This window comes from Pseudophryne corroboree, chromosome 1 (assembly GCF_028390025.1).
Source record: "Pseudophryne corroboree isolate aPseCor3 chromosome 1, aPseCor3.hap2, whole genome shotgun sequence".
In the NCBI taxonomy this organism is placed as follows: Eukaryota; Metazoa; Chordata; class Amphibia; order Anura; family Myobatrachidae; genus Pseudophryne; species Pseudophryne corroboree.
The window spans coordinates 332,933,029-332,951,728 of record NC_086444.1 but is presented as its reverse complement, the minus strand read 5'-3'; the positions used below and the strand labels follow the sequence as shown (position 1 = coordinate 332,951,728).

The window sequence follows — 18,700 nt, the reverse complement described above, 5'->3', positions numbered from 1 at the left end:
AAGTTTTTTGCACTGATTCCAAAGTCTCTGAGTGCCGCCTCTGATTTCTTCAATTTGCTCATGTCAGGGACTGGTTCCCTGGGGAAGGCACCTGAGCAAGGTACACCCTGTGGGGGAGGACTGGAGTGCCGGAGTTTATCTACAACAAATATATATATATATATATATATATATATATATATATATATATATATATATTCAATCCAAGTCAGCCGGCACTCCACAATTAGTCACGGTGCCCTTCCTGAGAGATACATATAATCATCCTAGAGCATAAAGTAACATTGACTTAATAAAACACCAGGATTTGCAATGGTTGTAATGTGTTCCTTGAGTGCCGTCCTTGCTCTTGGCTGATTATAAATATATATAAATATCGCATATTACTTGGAGGGACATGTAATATACGATGCGAAAAGCATGTTAATCCCTGTCGGAATGTACAAGTTTTTGTTGACATATGCTGCTATTGTCATCACTTTTTTAACATAAGCACTTTATGAATATATAACTGGTGGTGTGCGGATTTCTTCATTGGCTGAGAAGTAATTTTTGGCTGTGGAAGTGAGTATATATATATACTATATATATAATATATATATATATATATATATTTCTCTTACGTCATAGAGAATGCTGGGGACTCCGTAAGGACCATGGGGTATAGACGGGCTCCGCAGGAGATAGGGCCCCTAAAAATAACTTTGACTATGGGTGTGCACTGGCTCCTCCCTCTATGCCCCTCCTCCAGACCTCAGTTAGAGAACTGTGCCCAGAGGAGATGGACAATACAAGGCAGGATTTAGCAATCCAAGGGCAAGATTCATACCAGCCCACACCAATCATACCATGTAACCTGGAACATACATAACCAGTTAACAGTATGAACAAACGACAGTAACGGTCCAAGACCGATGTCAACTGTAACATAACCCTTATGTAAGCAACAACTATATACAAGTCTTGCAGAGTTTCCGCACTGGGACGGGCGCCCAGCATCCTCTACGGACTAGGAGAAATAGATTTACCGGTAGGTTTAAAATCTTATTTTCTCTTACGTCCTAGAGGATGCTGGGGACTCCGTAAGGACCATGGGGTTTATACCAAAGCATCCAATCAAGTAGGGGCTCTTGTGTGACAAAGCTGCCAATTCTGACACTCGCCATGCTGATGCTAAGGCCAACAACATGACCACCTTCCAGGTAAGAAATTTCAACTCAACCTTGTTAAGCGGTTCAAACCAGTGTGATTTTAGGAACTGCAACACCACGTTCAGGTCCCATGGTGCCACTGGAGGCACAGATGGGGGCTGGATGTGCAGCACTCCCTTTACAAACGTCTGGACTTCTGGAAGAGAAGCCAATTCCTTCTAAAACAAAATCGAGAGGGCCGAAATCTGTACCTTAACAGAGCCTAATTTCAGGCCCATATCCACTCCTGTCTGTAGGAAGTGGAGAAGACGACCCAGATGAAAATCTTCCGTAGGTGCATTCTTGGTCTCACACCAAGACACATACTTTCGCCAGATACGGTGATAATGTTTTATTGTCACCTCCTTCCTAGCTTTTATTAACGTAGGGATGACCTCTTCCGGAATCCCCTTTTTCGCTAGGATTCGGCGTTCAACCGCCATGCTGTCAAACGTAACCGCGGTAAGTCTTGAAATACACAGGGTCCCTGCTGCAACAGGTCTTCCCTCAGAGGAAGAGGCCAGGGATCTCCTGTGAGCATCTCTTGTAGATCCGAGTACCAGGCCCTTCGAGGCCAGTCTGGGACAACGAGTATCGTTCGTACTCTTCTTCGTCTTATGATCCTCAACACTTTTGTGATGAGAGGAAGAGGAGGAAACACGTAGACCGATTTGAACACCCACGGTGTTACCAGAGCGTCCACTGCTATTGCCTGAGGGTCCCGAGACCTGGCGCAGTACCTCTGAAGTTTTTTGTTGAGGCGTGACGCCATCATGTCTATTTGAGGAGTTCCCCAAAGACGTGCTACGTCTGCAAAGACTTCTTGATGAAGTCCCCACTCTCCTGGATGGCGATCGTGTCTGCTGAGGTAGTCTGCTTCCCAGTTGTCCACTCCCGGAATGAAGACAGCTGACAGAGCGCTTACATGATTTTCCGCCCAGCGAAGGATCCTTGTGGCTTCCGCCATCGCGACTCTGCTCTTTGTCCCGCCTTGGCGGTTCACATGAGCCACTGCTGTGACATTGTCTGATTGAATCAGAACTGGTAGGTTTCGAAGAAAACTCTCCGCTTGTCGAAGGCCGTTGTAAATGGCCCTGAGTTCCAACACATTGATGTGTAGACAGGACTCCTGGTCTGACCAAAGACCCTGAAAATGTTTTCCCTGTGTGACCGCTCCCCATCCTCGGAGGCTCGCGTCCGTGGTAACCAGGGTCCAATCCTGAATTCCGAACCTGCGACCCTCCAGGAGGTGAGCACTTTGCAACCACCACAGGAGGGACACTCTGGTCCCTGGGGACAGAGTTATTTTCCGATGTAAGTGCAGATGGGACCCGGACCACTTGTCCATTGAAAAGTCCTTGCATGGAACCTGACGAAGGGAATGGCCTCGTAGGCCACCACCATTTTCCCCAGAACTCGAGTGCATTGGTGAACTGACACCCTTTTCGGATTTAGCAGGTCTCTGACCATGTTCTGTATGTATTGGGCTTTCTCTATTGGGAGGAAGACCTTCATTTGTTCCGTATCCCGTATCATACCTAGGAACGGTAGTCGAGTTGTCGGAATCAACTGTGACTTTGGTAGATTTAGAATCCAACCGTGTTGCTGGAGCACTCTCAACGAGAGCGCCACACTGTTCAGCAATTTCTCCCTTGATCTCGTTTTTATCAGGAGATCGTCCAAGTATGGGATAATTGTGACTCCATGCTTGCACAGGACCACCATCATTTCCGCCATTATCTTGGTGAAAATCCTCGGGGCCGTGGAGAGTCCAATCGGCAACGTCTGAAATTGGTAATGACAATCCTGTACAGTGAATCTCATGTATTCCTGATGGGGGGCATATATGGGGACATGAAGGTACGCATCCTTATGTCCAGAGACACCATAAACTCCCCCTCCTCCATGTTGGCTATTATCGCTCTGAGAGATTCCATTTTGAATTTGAATCTTCTTATGTACAGGTTTAGGGATTTCAGATTCAAAATAGGTCTGACTGAACCGTCCGGTTTCGGGACCACAAATAGGGTTGAATAGTAATATCTTCCCTGCTGGTGCAGGGGAACCTTGATTATCACTTGCTGTATACACAGCGTTTGAATTGCAGCTAACACTACATCCCTTTCCGATGTGGAAGCTGGTAGGGCCGATTTGAAAAACCGGCGCGGGGCACCTCCTCGAATTCCAATTTGTAACCCTGGGAAACTATTTCCAACACCCAGGGATTCAGGTCCGAACTGACCCAGGCCTGAATGAAAAGTCGAAGACGTGCCCCCACCGGTGCGGACTCCCTCAGGGGAGCCCCAGCGTCATGCTGTGGGTTTTGGAGCAGCCGGGGAGGACTTTGGTTCCTGGGCGCCTGCCGAAACAGGTGCTCTCTTGCCTCTGCCCTTACCTCTGGCGAGGAAAGAGGATCCCCGACCTCTTTTGGACTTGTGCGACGAAAGGACTGCATCTGATAAGGTGTTACTTTCTTTTGCTGTTGGGGTATATAAGGTAAAAAAATTTGATTTACCTGCTGTGGCTGTGGAAACCAGGTCCGTCAGCCCATCCCCAAACAATACATCACCCTTGTAGGGTAGTACTTCCATATGTTTCTTGGAATCCGCATCACCCGTCCATTGGCGAGTCCATAAGGATCTTCTCGCTGAGACAGACATGGCATTGGCCCTAGAAGCTAGCAGTCCAATGTCCCTTTGAGCATCCCTCATAAATAAGACTGCGTCTTTAATATGGGCTAGAGTTAGGAATATAGTATCATTATCAAATTGATCTGTCAGCTCATCTGTCCAAGCTGCAATTGCGCTACAGACCCATGCCGACGCAATTGTCGGTCTTAGCACAGCACCCGTATGAGAATAAATACACTTTAAGGTAGTTTCTTGCCTGCGATCTGCAGGGTCCTTAAGGTCTGCTGTGTCAGGAGACGGTAGCGCCACTTTCTTGGACAAGCGTGTCAGGGCTTTGTCCACAGTGGGGGGTGATTCCCAAATCTCCCTGTCCTGCTTAGGGAAAGGGTATGCCATATACATTCTTTTGGGAATCTGCGGTCTCTTATCCGGAGTCTCCCAAGCTTTTCCAAAGAATTAATTTAATTCATGAGATGTGGGAAAGTTAATAATCTGTTTCTTTTCCTTAAACGTGTGTACCCTTGTGTCGGGGACCGAGGGTTCATCCACAATATGCAACACATCCCTCATTGCCACTGAATGGTTTTAGTCACCCTAGGGTGCAATTTTACTTCGTCATAGTCGATACTGGAATCAGAATCCGTGTCGGTAGTAGTGTCTTGTGTTAAGGGACGCTTTTGAGACCCCGACGGGCCCTGTGAGTCGGTCCAATCTGAGGATTGACCCCCTGATGTCCCCCCTAAATCAGCCTTATCAAGCTTTTTATGTAAAGATGCCACACTTGCATTCAACATATGCCACATGTCCATCCAATCTGGAGTCGGCACAACCGACGGGGACACACCACTCATTTGCTCCACCTCCTCCTTGGAAAAGCCTTCCGCTTCAGACATGTCGACACCACGTACCGACACCCCACACACACAGGGATTAACCTATAAGGGGACAAAACCCCAACCAGGCCCTTAGGAGAGACAGAGAGAGAGTATGCCAGCACACACCCAGCGCTTAATAACACTGGAAAAATATGACCAGATAGCGCTTTTATATATGTATATAAAATGACCAGATTCCCACTCACTGCGCTCAAAATGCCCCCCTCCTCTTTTTTCCAGCCTGAATGTTCAGCAGGGGAGAGACCAGGGAGCCAGCGTTTTCCTCATGCAGCTTCTGTGGAGAAAATGGCGCTAGTTAGTGCTGGGGATCAAGCTCCGCCCACCCGACGGCGGGCTTCGGTCCCGGTGATTTTTTTTATAGAAAATGGCGGGGGATCGTAGAATTACTGCCCAGTAGCCTAATCTACCTTGTCAGTGCCCAAATGTGAGGTTTATTGCTGCCCAGGGCGCCCCCCCTGCGCCCTGCACCCTTCAGTGCTGCTCTGTGTGTGTGAATGGGAGCAATGGCGCGCAGCTTACCGCTGCGCGCCTTACCTCATGAAGACCTGATGTCTTCTGCCGCCTATGATGTCTTCTGCCTTCTCATACTCACACGGCTTCTATCTTCGGCATCTATGAGGAGGACGGCGGCGCGGCTCCGGGACGAACCCCAGGTGAGACCTGTGTTCCGACGCCCTCTGGAGCTAATGGTGTCCAGTAGCCTTAGAAGCAGTGCCCAACTTGACAAGCCAGCTCTGCTTCTCTCTCCTCGGTCCCACGATGCAGGGAGCCTGTTGCCAACAGGACTCCCTGAAAATAAAAAACCTAACAAAATTCTTTTTCCACAGAAAACTCTGGAGAGCTCTCTGCAGTGCACCCATTCTCCTCTGGGCACAAGATCTAACTGAGGTCTGGAGGAGGGGCATAGAGGGAGGAGCCAGTGCACACCCATAGTCAAAGTTCTTTTTAGGTGCCCTATCTCCTGCGGAGCCTGTCTATACCCCATGGTCCTTACGGAGTCCCCAGCATCCTCTAGGACGTAAGAGAAATATATGTATGTGTGTGTGTGTATGAATTTACTTTGACCACTGTGCATTAGTTCTATTGCGTAGAACATAGATGATTTATTTTGACTCGTTCCTGCTACAGTGATGTCACATTAGTTATCGGGCTGTTATATTCCCATGAGAGTTGTACTTCTCAGGAGTCTTTGGACCAAGGTTTACTATTGATAATATACGTGGAAACATGAAATGCAAAGCTTCAGTTGCTTCATTTTGTATTGTTGAAATTGGAAATCATTAAAATAGGTCTCACATTGTATCATAATCTTCCATGGGTCTAGTATGATATACCAACAGATGGGATGCCGGCTGTCAATATACCGACAGCGGAATACCAGCAGCGAGTTGTCTTGCAGGCTCGCCACGCTGCGGGCTCAGTGGCAAGCTTCACTCTCCACAGGTTCTATTCCCACTTGGTTGGTGGAGTGGTACCACCAACTGAGTGGGAATTAGGAGTGGGTGTCTGTATGCCAGCTGTCGGCAAAATGACGGTTGTCTGAATTCCGGCGTCGGTCTCCTTTACGCGGGGATCTTCTCTGCCGGCACTTTGACTGCATCCCATCTGCCATATATCTAGAAATTTCAATACCCCTATAGGTGAATAAAATGGAACCATTGTGAAGGGAATTATCACAAGATAAAGAACAGATGTATTGTCACCAGTTTATTTGGATAGTGTTAAGATATTTCGAAGTGACTGGATGTAACAACAATATATTTTTAAATATGATGCAGCTTGGAGAACAAAATGGTACGGAAAGTTGTATTTCTTTGTGCCACTACATAGCCATTGTATGGGGTTCACTACGGCTGGCCGGCGGTCGGGCTCCCGGCGACCAGCATACCGGCACCGGGAGCCCGACCGCCGGCTTACCGACAGTGTAGCGAGCGCAAATGAGCCCCTTGCGGGCTCGCTGCGCTCGCCACGGTGGCGCGACACTATTTTATTCTCTTTCTATGGGGGTCGTGGACCCCCACGAGGGAAAATAAGTGTCGGTATGCCGGCTGTCGGGCTCCCGGCGCCGGTATACTGAGCGCCGGGAACCCGACCGCCGGCATACAGAAGACCACCCCATTGTACGAGCCATTCTAAAGGAACCATCTGTTTAGGAGGTATTTTACAAGAAAACTAGGACCAATGTGTTTCACTGTCCATTTCAGCTTCTTTGTTCACTTCGTTGGTCTTGCGTCTGGCATGTTGTTTTGTTCATAAGATATAATTGTTTCTGAGAGACCAGTTTTTCTCATTAAGTGTATGGACTATTTTTTGATTGGTACAGAGCGAAACAGGAGGAGTGGGAGACAGCACTCAGTGTCCACACGAAGAATGGTTGCGTTGTATGACTATGACCCACGGGAAAGCTCACCGAATGTTGATGTTGAGGTAAAGGATTCATTTATTTACTACAACAGTTGACACTAAGGTATGAAAATGCAGGTGATCACATATGGTATTCTCATATACAGAGGCGATATTTTAAAATTATGTGGGTGGCTCACATGAATGAAAAATGCGATACGTAGACATAGTGGCTGCTGCAGCACAACTATTGGAGTGCCCAGGATCATACAGAACCCATAGAGATGACTCGGTCACTATAACGTAAAATGACATTACTTTGTATATTTTGAAATTAATGTCTGGTCATTCTCATATTTGGTGTTACAGCCATGCAAAATGACAATATTATTAATAATTTAATTATTATTACATTCTGAAATAATTACCAATGAATAAATTCCTAGTCTGCTCCCTAAAGTATAATAAAACGTGTCTAGGTGTAAGGCTTATTGCCACGTCATTTTATTTTCTAAACAAACATACCAGCTTTGCACAAATGACAATTACTTGTATTTCTTAATTAGTCCTGTGCTATTGTTTGTTGCAAACATACTGTAAATGGCATACTGTATCCACTGGCCTCAATAGAAGATCCATGCAATGAGCAATTTTATTGTATTGCCCGACTTTACCAAGCATTAGTAACAAAGGTCTGAGTGGCCTTTAAATCAGATTGTAAGCTTGCGAGCAGGGCCTTCCTACCTCTATGACTGTTATCACCCAGTTTGTTATTGTTATTTCAAATTGTAAAGCGCAACGGAATTTGCTGCGCTATATAAGAAACGGTTAATAAATCAATAAATCCTCAGCTGGTAAGTACAGAAAATGCTAGTGATAAGAAAGACAATGAGTATGTCTAAAAAGAAATCCTGAAATGCATGAACTGAATACCCACCCCAGGCAGACTACAGACTATGGAAATCTGAGCCATGTGTTGCAGTGATTATTGAAATGGCCTATTCATAAAGACCACAAGTAAGGTAAAACAGGTATGCACTGCTTTATTACTGTACTTACACATTAGCAGCCTTTGATGCTGCAATATCAGTTGATCACATATCTGTGATCTCATGGGAGACAGAAATGAGACCTCCCCACTGCAGACATCAGAATGTGCTTTTAACTTTTGTAAAAGTTCTTTTTTTTTAGCAGATCTGAAGAACGCAACAATGAAGTATAGTCAGACTTTGGGGGCGATATACTAATAGACTTTCATGGGCTTTGATGTGTGTTATGTAAACCAGAAGTTTTGCAAAAAAACACGAAACACACATCAGTCAGAACTGTTCGATCAGAAACTACGATCCCAATATTTTCAAACTAGTAAAATGACCATGGTCGCCTTAGTCTGGTCTGGCTGTCCCCTCTCTATCCGCTGCTAGGCCACCTTCTCTGCAGCTCTGTCAAGCACTCATGTACATAGGATGGAGATGGAACAGACCATACAGAATTATTATATAGATGGGATGCATTCAATTTGGGCAATGTATTAAGCGATAGTTAAATGACATATATCCTAGACAAAGACCCCCTGTGTGTGTGGTCAATTAGTTGGGGTACGTGTACTGCGCTATAATCTTAGCTGCTCTATAATGGAGCACTTGAATATATGTAGAAATTGTGTGTTGAAAGTCAAAACAAAAATAAGAACAATTAGAAAATAAAAAATTAATAAATATATAAAATAAATGAAATGAAGGTGAGGATAAGGATAATACTAATGCTGGAGGAATGCTGAAAAGGAAAAAAAAGAAAAACATATAGGGTGCAATCTGCATCCAATTCTATGTTTACAGCTCCTTTTATATAGTGTAGGAGTCCAACTGCAAGGGTCAGGTGTTTGCACAGGTAAGCATTCAGCCCGCACAATGTGAAAGGGTCCAGGTGGATGTACTAACTATCCCTAGCCTACCTCTGGTTCTCTGGCCGGGATGAAGCTTGATCTTCCGTGTAGGTGTTGTCCGTTCGCTGGAGCTTCTCCGTCTCAATCAGAACTTCAGGAAGCGGCACCTCCGGGTGACGTGGTGGCGGGGCTCCGTGTATCCAACGCATTTCATGCAGCGGGGGCACTTTGTCAAGGATACTATTCCATTCTATAAGGTCCATATTTATAGGTAATCTTTTTAAGAAAAACTTTATTGAAAAACGGAAGTCATGAACAGGAACTTCCTGTAAAAGAGTGGCAAGCATATGCTTCAACATTGGTATATGATGCTTTATAAAGTAAAGGAAGAATGGCAGTGTGAATTTGGCATTTTTCTATGTAAAGTTTCTTTGTGCTTCGTATACAGACTCAGGAGAATTCAATTATCCCTATTACATTTTTGAGCCCCCAAAAATGGGGTATTATCACAATTTCTGACTGATCGTTCGCATTGGGCTATTCAATTATACCCCTTTTTTGTGTGTGAACATTTTCACATTTTCTCGCGAAAACACATAGGATCCAGCATAAGCTTCCGGGCCTATGTCTTTTTGTGGCCGTAAAGTGTGGGCTGTTATCAGGGTTTTTTGTTTATATTTCCAGCCAGTCATCGGTTCCAGTTGAACAGCCCCGTGTGTGTGTGTCAATACGCAGTGGTGATTTATCATGGCCTATTTAATTCCCCCTCAGTCGCACTTCGATATACAGTACAAGTGTCATATCGAATTAATCGGTACAGACTCCTGGTGCGTCCTAGTTGCATTACATTGCGACTGGCAGATTGTCATTACAAACTGACACCCAACCCTACCGGACCTGTTATCTCATTCCCACAGGCATATCACACTGCTTGGCTTGTTGAGGCTAGATGAATGACACACCTGAACTTTTTACTTTTCAAGACAAGTCTTTGAGAGATCCATTGTCTGATTCAAATCTAAGAAGTAGCTTATACATGTTTTTTTTTCCCTTAAATTAAAATAAAAAATAAATGTTGGGAAGATTTTAAAGAGTTTTCACTACTGAAAGTAAGCAAATACAGAACCTATCTGTGCTTTTACAAATAGGGGCATCATTTACAATTGTGTAGCCGTCACCAAGTCCTAACATTTGATAAATCTCATCTCATGTGTCAACCCATAACAGATTGTATTTTTCCATAATTTGTTTATGAAGCCTTGCTGCTTCAATAGCAATAAAAAGTTTCATTTGAATAAAGTTTCGTGATTGCTATTTTATTATCAAGCTACCACCTCTATACAATAGCAGAACCTTTGGGAATTTGGGGTGGAACATTTTGGAGAAAATACACCTGCAGTGATCTCACAGAAACAATTGTTACTGTTCACTTATTAAATTTAAATCAGCAATTATACAGTGAGTAAGATTATTTGGAAATAGAGAACACTGGATACATGTGCCAATCCTGCCAGGAGTAGAGGTCCCAACAAATTCACCCAATGATGCTTCCAAAATGTTCATGATTGTAATTCAGTAGCATGGCTTCCATGGAAGGGCTTAGGTGTGCACAGTACCATCTAAACGAAAGACAAGACTCATAGAACAATAAACTCTGGATTTTTAAAACAAAAGTACAGTTGTTTGGTCTTAATGCCGTGTTTCCTATACAACTTATTGTGTGCATTTTTTCACACAATAATTCTATGTGATTATACATATGTTCATATTAGTATACATCTTTCTGGTTACAAGTTATACTATTTATGTGATTATATGTTATTATTTCAATACAAATGTGTCCTTATTTCCACATAATTGGATGTTCTATATTATCTTTACCAGGTGGTCTCTTTTTATGTATTTATAAATTACATATTTTCTTTTGTTGGTATTCGCCCAATCATGTGTTGCTATACATCTGTTTGGTTACCATCTATGACCTAGTTCTAATAGTGAATAAAGCGCCCTTAGAAACCATAGTAATAATCCTGCTCTACCAGGGTATAACGTGACCTTAGAGATATGTTAATATGATCACCACAATGGCTTTGCCTACAATGGGCTTTTTGCAGTATTGGGCGCGTACGAAAGTTGAGCCGTTTCCCAGCATCTTGCTTTTCTAAGTGTCCATGCGTGTCAGCATGCCAGTCAAAACTGTTGCCATGGTGACATTATCCACTTACTACAGCTTGCAGCAAGGAGGCTGGGAGAGGAGGTGCAGGCATGGCTAAACTACAGAATGCATCCCTGGGTGGCCACCCAACAGGTGCAGATGTGTTGTTTGGAGTGGCATGTGGGTACTCTAACACTGGCACCAGTTGTGAACTAATGAAGGCCATGGGCCATGTCTGCTTTGTCAGCTGTGAATAAGATACAACCAGTTGTAAGAATACAGTATAACGTCTGTGGCTGCTATTCTATAGATGGATTACAGTCAGGGCCATCTTAACAGCAGTGTAGGCCCCTGGGCAAAGCAATGCACTATGGCCGCTACCCATCCTCCAGCGATAGGGGTGGGGGGTGCTATTAACGGCAGCTTTGATGTCCTGCGGGTGGTAGGGGGTGTTCTATCTTACACTCAGTGTGCATTGATTTCTGCTAATTACTCCTTTACTGCACAGATGGTGGGGGATGGGGTGGGAGGTAGAACACTAAACTGTAGTAGGAGGCATTGGGCTGAATGAATGCGCTCCATACATGACTTCAAGGGTGGTAGGGGGTGTTTAATATGCAACGGAGGGGTTGATATTGGAGTGAGCTTAATATTCACCATTTTCCAGTGGGAGGGCAGCTTGCTTGACTGCAGAAGTCTCCAGTACCTGGAAAAATATTTTGTACCTTTCAGTGGAATAAACTAGAGAGTCTTACCTTTCAGGAGGTACTGGGGACTTGGGGATCCGAGTTCAGGAGCCAAAGAAATCCACCGACAAAAATATAAAACTGCACACCAGGCATGTGGAGCTGGAGCAGGGACCAGCTGCTGGGAAGCTGATAGCTCTGGTTCTGGGCATAGTAGAGACAAGCTGCCAGTGTCCGTTGAAAGGGGAGAGTCCCAGCTTTTGTAGTATACCCTCAGACAGAAAAACTCTTATATCAGACAAAATCCAAGATACCTGGCGCGGAAGAGCAATTTAACAGACTCAGATGGGGACCACTGCTTTGAAGTCAGATATCTTCGATTCCCCAGGGCCAATTTTCATAAATCTGGTATCCCTTAAAAAAAGGGGACCCTCAGCTATTAGCCTAGGGCCCTTATACTCCTGGGGCCCTTACTCAACTGCCCATATGAAAAGACGGCTCTGATTAGTGTATTGAACGCTGGTTTGTAAAAAATTAAGCATGGTTTCCTAAGACCTTAAAAAAAATAAGAATTTACTTACCGATAATTCTATTTCTCGTAGTCCGTAGTGGATGCTGGGGACTCCGTAAGGACCATGGGGAATAGCGGCTCCGCAGGAGACTGGGCACAAAAGTAAAGCTTTAGAACTACCTGGTGTGCACTGGCTCCTCCCCCTATGACCCTCCTCCAAGCCTCAGTTAGGATACTGTGCCCGGACGAGCGTACACAATAAGGAAGGATTTTGAATCCCGGGTAAGACTCATACCAGCCACACCAATCACACCATATAACTTGTGATCTAAACCCAGTTAACAGCATGATAACAGAGGAGCCTCTAGAAAAGATGGCTCACTACAGCAATAATCCGATTTTTTGGTAACAATAACTATGTACCAGTATTGCAGACAATCCGCACTTGGGATGGGCGCCCAGCATCCACTACGGACTACGAGAAATAGAATTATCGGTAAGTAAATTCTTATTTTCTCTAACGTCCTAAGTGGATGCTGGGGACTCCGTAAGGACCATGGGGATTATACCAAAGCTCCCAAACGGGCGGGAGAGTGCGGATGACTCTGCAGCACCAAATGAGAGAACTCCAGGTCCTCCTCAGCCAGGGTATCAAATTTGTAGAATTTTACAAACGTATTTGCTCCTGACCAAGTAGCTGCTCGGCAAAGTTGTAAAGCCGAGACCCCTCGGGCAGCCGCCCAAGATGAGCCCACCTTCCTTGTGGAATGGGCTTTTACAGATTTTGGCTGTGGCAGGCCTGCCACAGAATGTGCAAGCTGAATTGTACTACAAATCCAACGAGCAATAGTCTGCTTAGAAGCAGGAGCACCCAGCTTGTTGGGTGCATACAGAATAAACAACGAGTCAGATTTTCTGACTCCAGCCGTCCTGGAAACCTATATTTCCAGGACTCTGACAACGTCTAGCAACTTGGAGTCCTCCAAGTCCTTAGTAGCCGCAGGCACCACAATAGGTTGATTCAGGTGAAACGCTGAAAACCACCTTAGGGAGAAACTGAGGACAAGTCCTCAATTCCGCCCTGTCCGAATGGAAAATCAGATGAGGGCTTTTACAGGATAAAGCCGCCAATTCTGACACGCACCTGGCCCAGGCCAGGGCCAACAGCATGACCACTTTCCATGTGAGATATTTTAACTCCACATATTTAAGTGGTTCAAACCAATGTGGCTTTTGGAACCCAAAAACTACATTTAGATCCCAAGGTGCCACTGGAGGCACAAAGGAGGCTGTATATACAGTACCCCTTTCACAAACGTCTGAACTTCAGGGACTGAAGCTAGTTCTTTTTGGAAGAAAATTGACAGGGCTGAAATTTGAACCTTAATGGACCCCCATTTCAGGCCCATAGACACTCCTGTTTGCAGGAAATGTAGGAATCGACCTAGTTGAAAATTCCTCCGTCGGGGCCTTACTGGCCTCGCACCACGCAACATATTTTCGCCAAATGCGGTGATAATGTTTTGCGGTTATATCTTTCCTGGCTTTGATCAGGATAGGGATGACTTCATCCGGAATGCCTTTTTCCTTCAGGATCCGGCGTTCAACCGCCCTGCCGTTAAACGCAGCCGCGGTAAGTCTTGGAACAGACAGGGTCCTTGCTGGAGCAGGTCCCTTCTTAGAGGTAGAGGCCACGGATCCTCCGTGAGCATCTCTTGAAGTTCCGGTTACCAAGTCCTTCTTGGCCAATCTGGAGCCACGAATATAGTGCTTACTTCTCTCCATCTTATAATTCTCAGTACCTTGGTTATGAGAGGCAGAGGAGGGAACACATACAATGACTGGTACACCCACTGTGTTACCAGAGCGTCTACAGCTATTGCCTGAGGGTCCCTTGACCTGGCGCAATACTTGTCGAGTTTTATAAACATGTGGACGACTTCTGGGTGAAGTCCCCACTCTCCCGGGTGGAGGTCGTGTCTGCTGAGGAAAGTCTGCTTCCCAGTTGTCCACTCCCGGAATGAATACTGCTGACAGTGCTATCACATGATTTTCCGCCCAGCGCAGAATCCTTGCAGCTTCTGCCATTGCCCTTCTGCTTCTTGTGTCACCCTGTCTGTTTACGTGGGTGACTGCCGTGATGTTGTCCGAATGGATCAACTCCGGGTGACCTTGAAGCAGAGGTCTTGCTGAGCTTAGAGCATTGTAAATGGCCCTTAGCTTCAGGATATTTATGTGAAGTGATGTCTCCAGGCTTGACCATAAGCTCTGGAAATTCCTTCCCTGTGTGACTGCTCCCCAGCCTCGCATCCGTGGTCACCAGGACCCAGTCCTGAATGTGCGGCCCTCTAGAAGATGAGCACTCTGCAACCACCACAGGAGAGACACCCTTGTGCTTGGTGACAGGGTTATCCGCTGATGCATCTGAAGATGCGACCCAGACCATTTGTCCAGCAGGTCCCACTGGAAAGTTCTTGCGTGGAATCTGCCGCATGGGATTGCTTCATAGGAAGCCACCATTTTTCCCAGAACCATCTCATTGATGTACTGAGACTTGGCTCGGTTATAGGAGGTTCCCGACTAGCTCGGATAACTCCCTGACTTTCTCCTCCGGGAGAAACACCTTTTTCTGAACTGTGTCCAGGATCATCCCTAAGAACAGAAGACGAGACGTCGGAATCAGCTGCGATTTTGGAATATTGAGAATCCAATCGTGCTGCCGCAACACTACCTGAGATAGTGCTACACCGACCTCCAACTGTTCCCTGGATCTTACCCTTATCGGGGAATCGTCCAAGTAAGGGATAACTAAAATTCCCTTCCTTCGAAGGAGTATCATCATTTCGGCCATTACCTTGGTAAAGACCCGGGGTGCCGTGGACCATCCATACGGCAGCGTCTGAAACTGATAGTGACAGTTCTGTACCATAAACCTGAGGTACCCTTGGTGAGAAGGGTAAATTGGGACATGAAGGTAAGCATCCTTGATGTCCCGAGACATCATGTAGTCCTCTTCTTCCAGGTTCGCAATCACTGCTCTGAGTGACTCAATCTTGAATTTGAACCTCTGTATGTAAGTGTTCAAAGATTTTAGATTTAGAATCGGTCTCACCGAGCCGTCCGGCTTCGGTACCACAACAGTGTGGAATAATACCCCGTTCCCTGTTGCAGGAGGGGTACCTTGATTATCACCTGCTGGGAATACAGCTTGTGAATGGCTTCCAAAACTGTCTCCCTGTCAGAAGGAGACATCGGTAAAGCCGACTTTAGGAAACGGCGAGGGGGAGACGTCTCGAATTCCAATTTGTACCCTTGAGATATCACCTGAAGGATCCAGGGGTCTACTTGCGAGTGAGCCCACTGCGCGCTGAAATTCATTGAGACGGGCCCCCACCGTGCCTGATTCTGCTTGTAAAGCCCCAGCGTCATACTGAGGGCTTGGCAGAGGCGGGAGAGGGTTTCTGTTCCTGGGAACTGGCTGATTTCTGCAGCCTTTTTCCTCTCCCTCTGTCACGGGGCAGAAATGAGGAACCTTTTGCCCGCTTGCCCACGAAAAGACTGCGCCTGATAATACGGCGTCTTCTCATGTTGAGAGGCGACCTGGGGTACAAACGTGGATTTCCCAGCTGTTGCCGTGGCCACCAGGTCTGAAAGACCGACCCCAAATAACTCCTCCCCTTAATAAGGCAATACTTCCAAATGCCGTTTGGAATCCGCATCACCTGACCACTGTCGTGTCCATAACCCTCTACTGGTAGAAATGGACAACGCACTTAGACTTGATGCCAGTCGGCAAATATTCCGCTGTGCATCACGCATATATAGAAATGCATCTTTTAAATGCTCTATAGGCAATAATATACTGTCCCTATCTAGGGTATCAATATTTTCAGTCAGGGAATCCGACCACGCCAACCCAGCACTGCACATCCAGGCTGAGGCGATTGCTGGTCGCAGTATAACACCAGTATGTGTGTAAATACCTTTTAGGATGCCCTCCTGCTTTCTATCAGCAGGATCCTTAAGGGCGGCCATCTCAGGAGAGGGTAGAGCCCTTGTTCTTACAAGCGTGTGAGCGCTTTATCCACCCTAGGGGGTGTTTCCCAACGCACCCTAACCTCTGGCGGGAAAGGATATAATGCCAATAACATTTTAGAAATTATCAGTTGTTATCGGGGGAAAACCACGCATCATCACACACCTCATTTAAATTCTCAGATTCAGGAAAACTACAGGTAGTTTTTCCTCACCGAACATAATACCCCTTTTTGGTGGTACTCGTATTATCAGAAATGTGTAAAACATTTTTCATTGCCTCAATCATGTAACGTGTGGCCCTACTGGAAGTCACATTTGTCTCTTCACCGTCGACACTGGAGTCAGTATCCGTGCCGGTGTCTATATCTGCCATCTGAGGTAACGGGCGCTTTAGAGCCCCTGACGGCCTATGAGACGTCTGGACAGGCACAAGCTGAGTAGCCGGCTGTCTCATGTCAACCACTGTCTTTTATACAGAGCTGACACTGTTACGTAATTCCTTCCAACAGTTCATCCACTCAGGTGTCGACCCCCTAGGGGGTGACATCACTATTACAGGCAATCTGCTCCGTCTCCACATCATTTATCTCCTCATACATGTCGACACAAACGTACCGACATACAGCACACACACAGGGAATGCTCTGATAGAGGACAGGACCCCACTAGCCCTTTGGGGAGACAGAGGGAGAGTTTGCCAGCACACACCAGAGCGCTATATATATACAGGGATAACCTTATATAAGTGTTTTTCCCCTTATAGCTGCTGTATCTTTAATACTGCGCGTAATTAGTGCCCCCCCTCTCTTTTTTAACCCTTTCTGTAGTGTAGTGACTGCAGGGGAGAGCCAGGGAGCTTCCCTCCAACGGAGCTGTGAGGGAAAATGGTGCCAGTGTGCTGAGGAGATAGGCTCCGCCCCCTTATCGGCGGCCTTATCTCCCGTTTTTCTATGTATTCTGGCAGGGGTTAAATTAATCCATATAGCCCAGGAGCTATATGTGATGCATTTTTTGCCATCCAAGGTGTTTTTATTGCGTCTCAGGGCGCCCCCCCCCCCCCCAGCGCCCTGCACCCTCAGTGACCGGAGTGTGAAGTGTGCTGAGAGCAATGGCGCACAGCTGCAGTGCTGTGCGCTACCTTGTTGAAGACAGGACGTCTTCTGCCGCCGATTTTTCCGGACCTCTTCTGTCTTCTGGCTCTGTAAGGGGGCCAGCGGCGCGGCTCTGGGACCCATCCATGGCTGGGCCTGTGATCGTCCCTCTGGACCTAATGTCCAGTAGCCTAAGAAGCCCAATCCACTCTGCACGCAGGTGAGTTCGCTTCTTCTCCCCTTAGTCCCTCGATGCAGTGAGCCTGTTGCCAGCAGGTCTCACTGAAAATAAAAAACCTAAAACTAAACTTTTCACTAAGCAGCCCAGGAGAGCCACCTAGTGTGCACCCTTCTCGTTCGGGCACAAAAATCTAACTGAGGCTTGGAGGAGGGTCATAGGGGGAGGAGCCAGTGCACACCAGGTAGTTCTAAAGCTTTACTTTTGTGCCCAGTCTCCTGCGGAGCCGCTATTCCCAATGGTCCTTACGGAGTCCCCAGCATCCACTTAGGACGTTAGAGAAAGTAATAATTTTTATTTGTATCTTACGTAATTTGCTTTTAAGAAGCTTTATGCAATTTGGGTAATTACTGTATACACATTCAAACCATTTACTGTAATGTGTCTGAACTGTACTGTATTTTGCCCATTGCGTATGTGATACCCCAACTATGTACAGTGCCATTGTGGCCACATGGACCCCCATGTTACAATAATATTCTGCCTTGGGTGGATCTAATATGCTGGCTAGTATGAGTTGGAGGTCACATGCAGCTCTAGAGAAAGGTTGGCTAGAGTGACATTTGGCGGCAGTTGGGGCGGCCATCTTAGGTGACAGGATGGAGGGGGTGGTGATACAGCTCCTTCCCTGGGGACTAGCAGCCCACAGAGAAACTGTCTCTCCCCTCTACAATAAACAGAGACAGTATAAACAGTATCCTCCACAGAGGAAGGGGACAGTGAGGCATTGGTGATCGCAGGTGCATTCCACTGTGAGAGGTCTGTAAACTGTATACACATTCAAACCATTTACTGTAATGTGTCTGAACTGTACTGTATTTTGCCCATTGCGTATGTGATACCCCAACTATGTACAGTGCCATTGTGGCCACATGGACCCCCATGTTACAATAATATTCTGCCTTGGGTGGATCTAATATGCTGGCTAGTATGAGTTGGAGGTCACATGCAGCTCTAGAGAAAGGTTGGCTAGAGTGACATTTGGCGGCAGTTGGGGCGGCCATCTTAGGTGACAGGATGGAGGGGGTGGTGATACA

At 46.2% G+C, this 18,700-nt stretch overlaps 1 protein-coding gene across 26 annotated transcripts in view; it reads left to right on the top strand.

The window, feature by feature from the left end:
* RIMBP2 (RIMS binding protein 2) overlaps nucleotides 1–18,700 on the top strand; it is a 1,046,283-nt gene that overhangs the window by 958,234 nt on the left and 69,349 nt on the right. For all 26 annotated transcript variants that reach the window (XM_063964621.1, XM_063964623.1, XM_063964618.1 and 23 more), the window contains one exon: nucleotides 7,040–7,143. In XM_063964621.1, coding sequence (XP_063820691.1) covers nucleotides 7,040–7,143 — 104 coding nt within the window. The remainder of the gene's footprint in view (nucleotides 1–7,039; nucleotides 7,144–18,700) is intronic.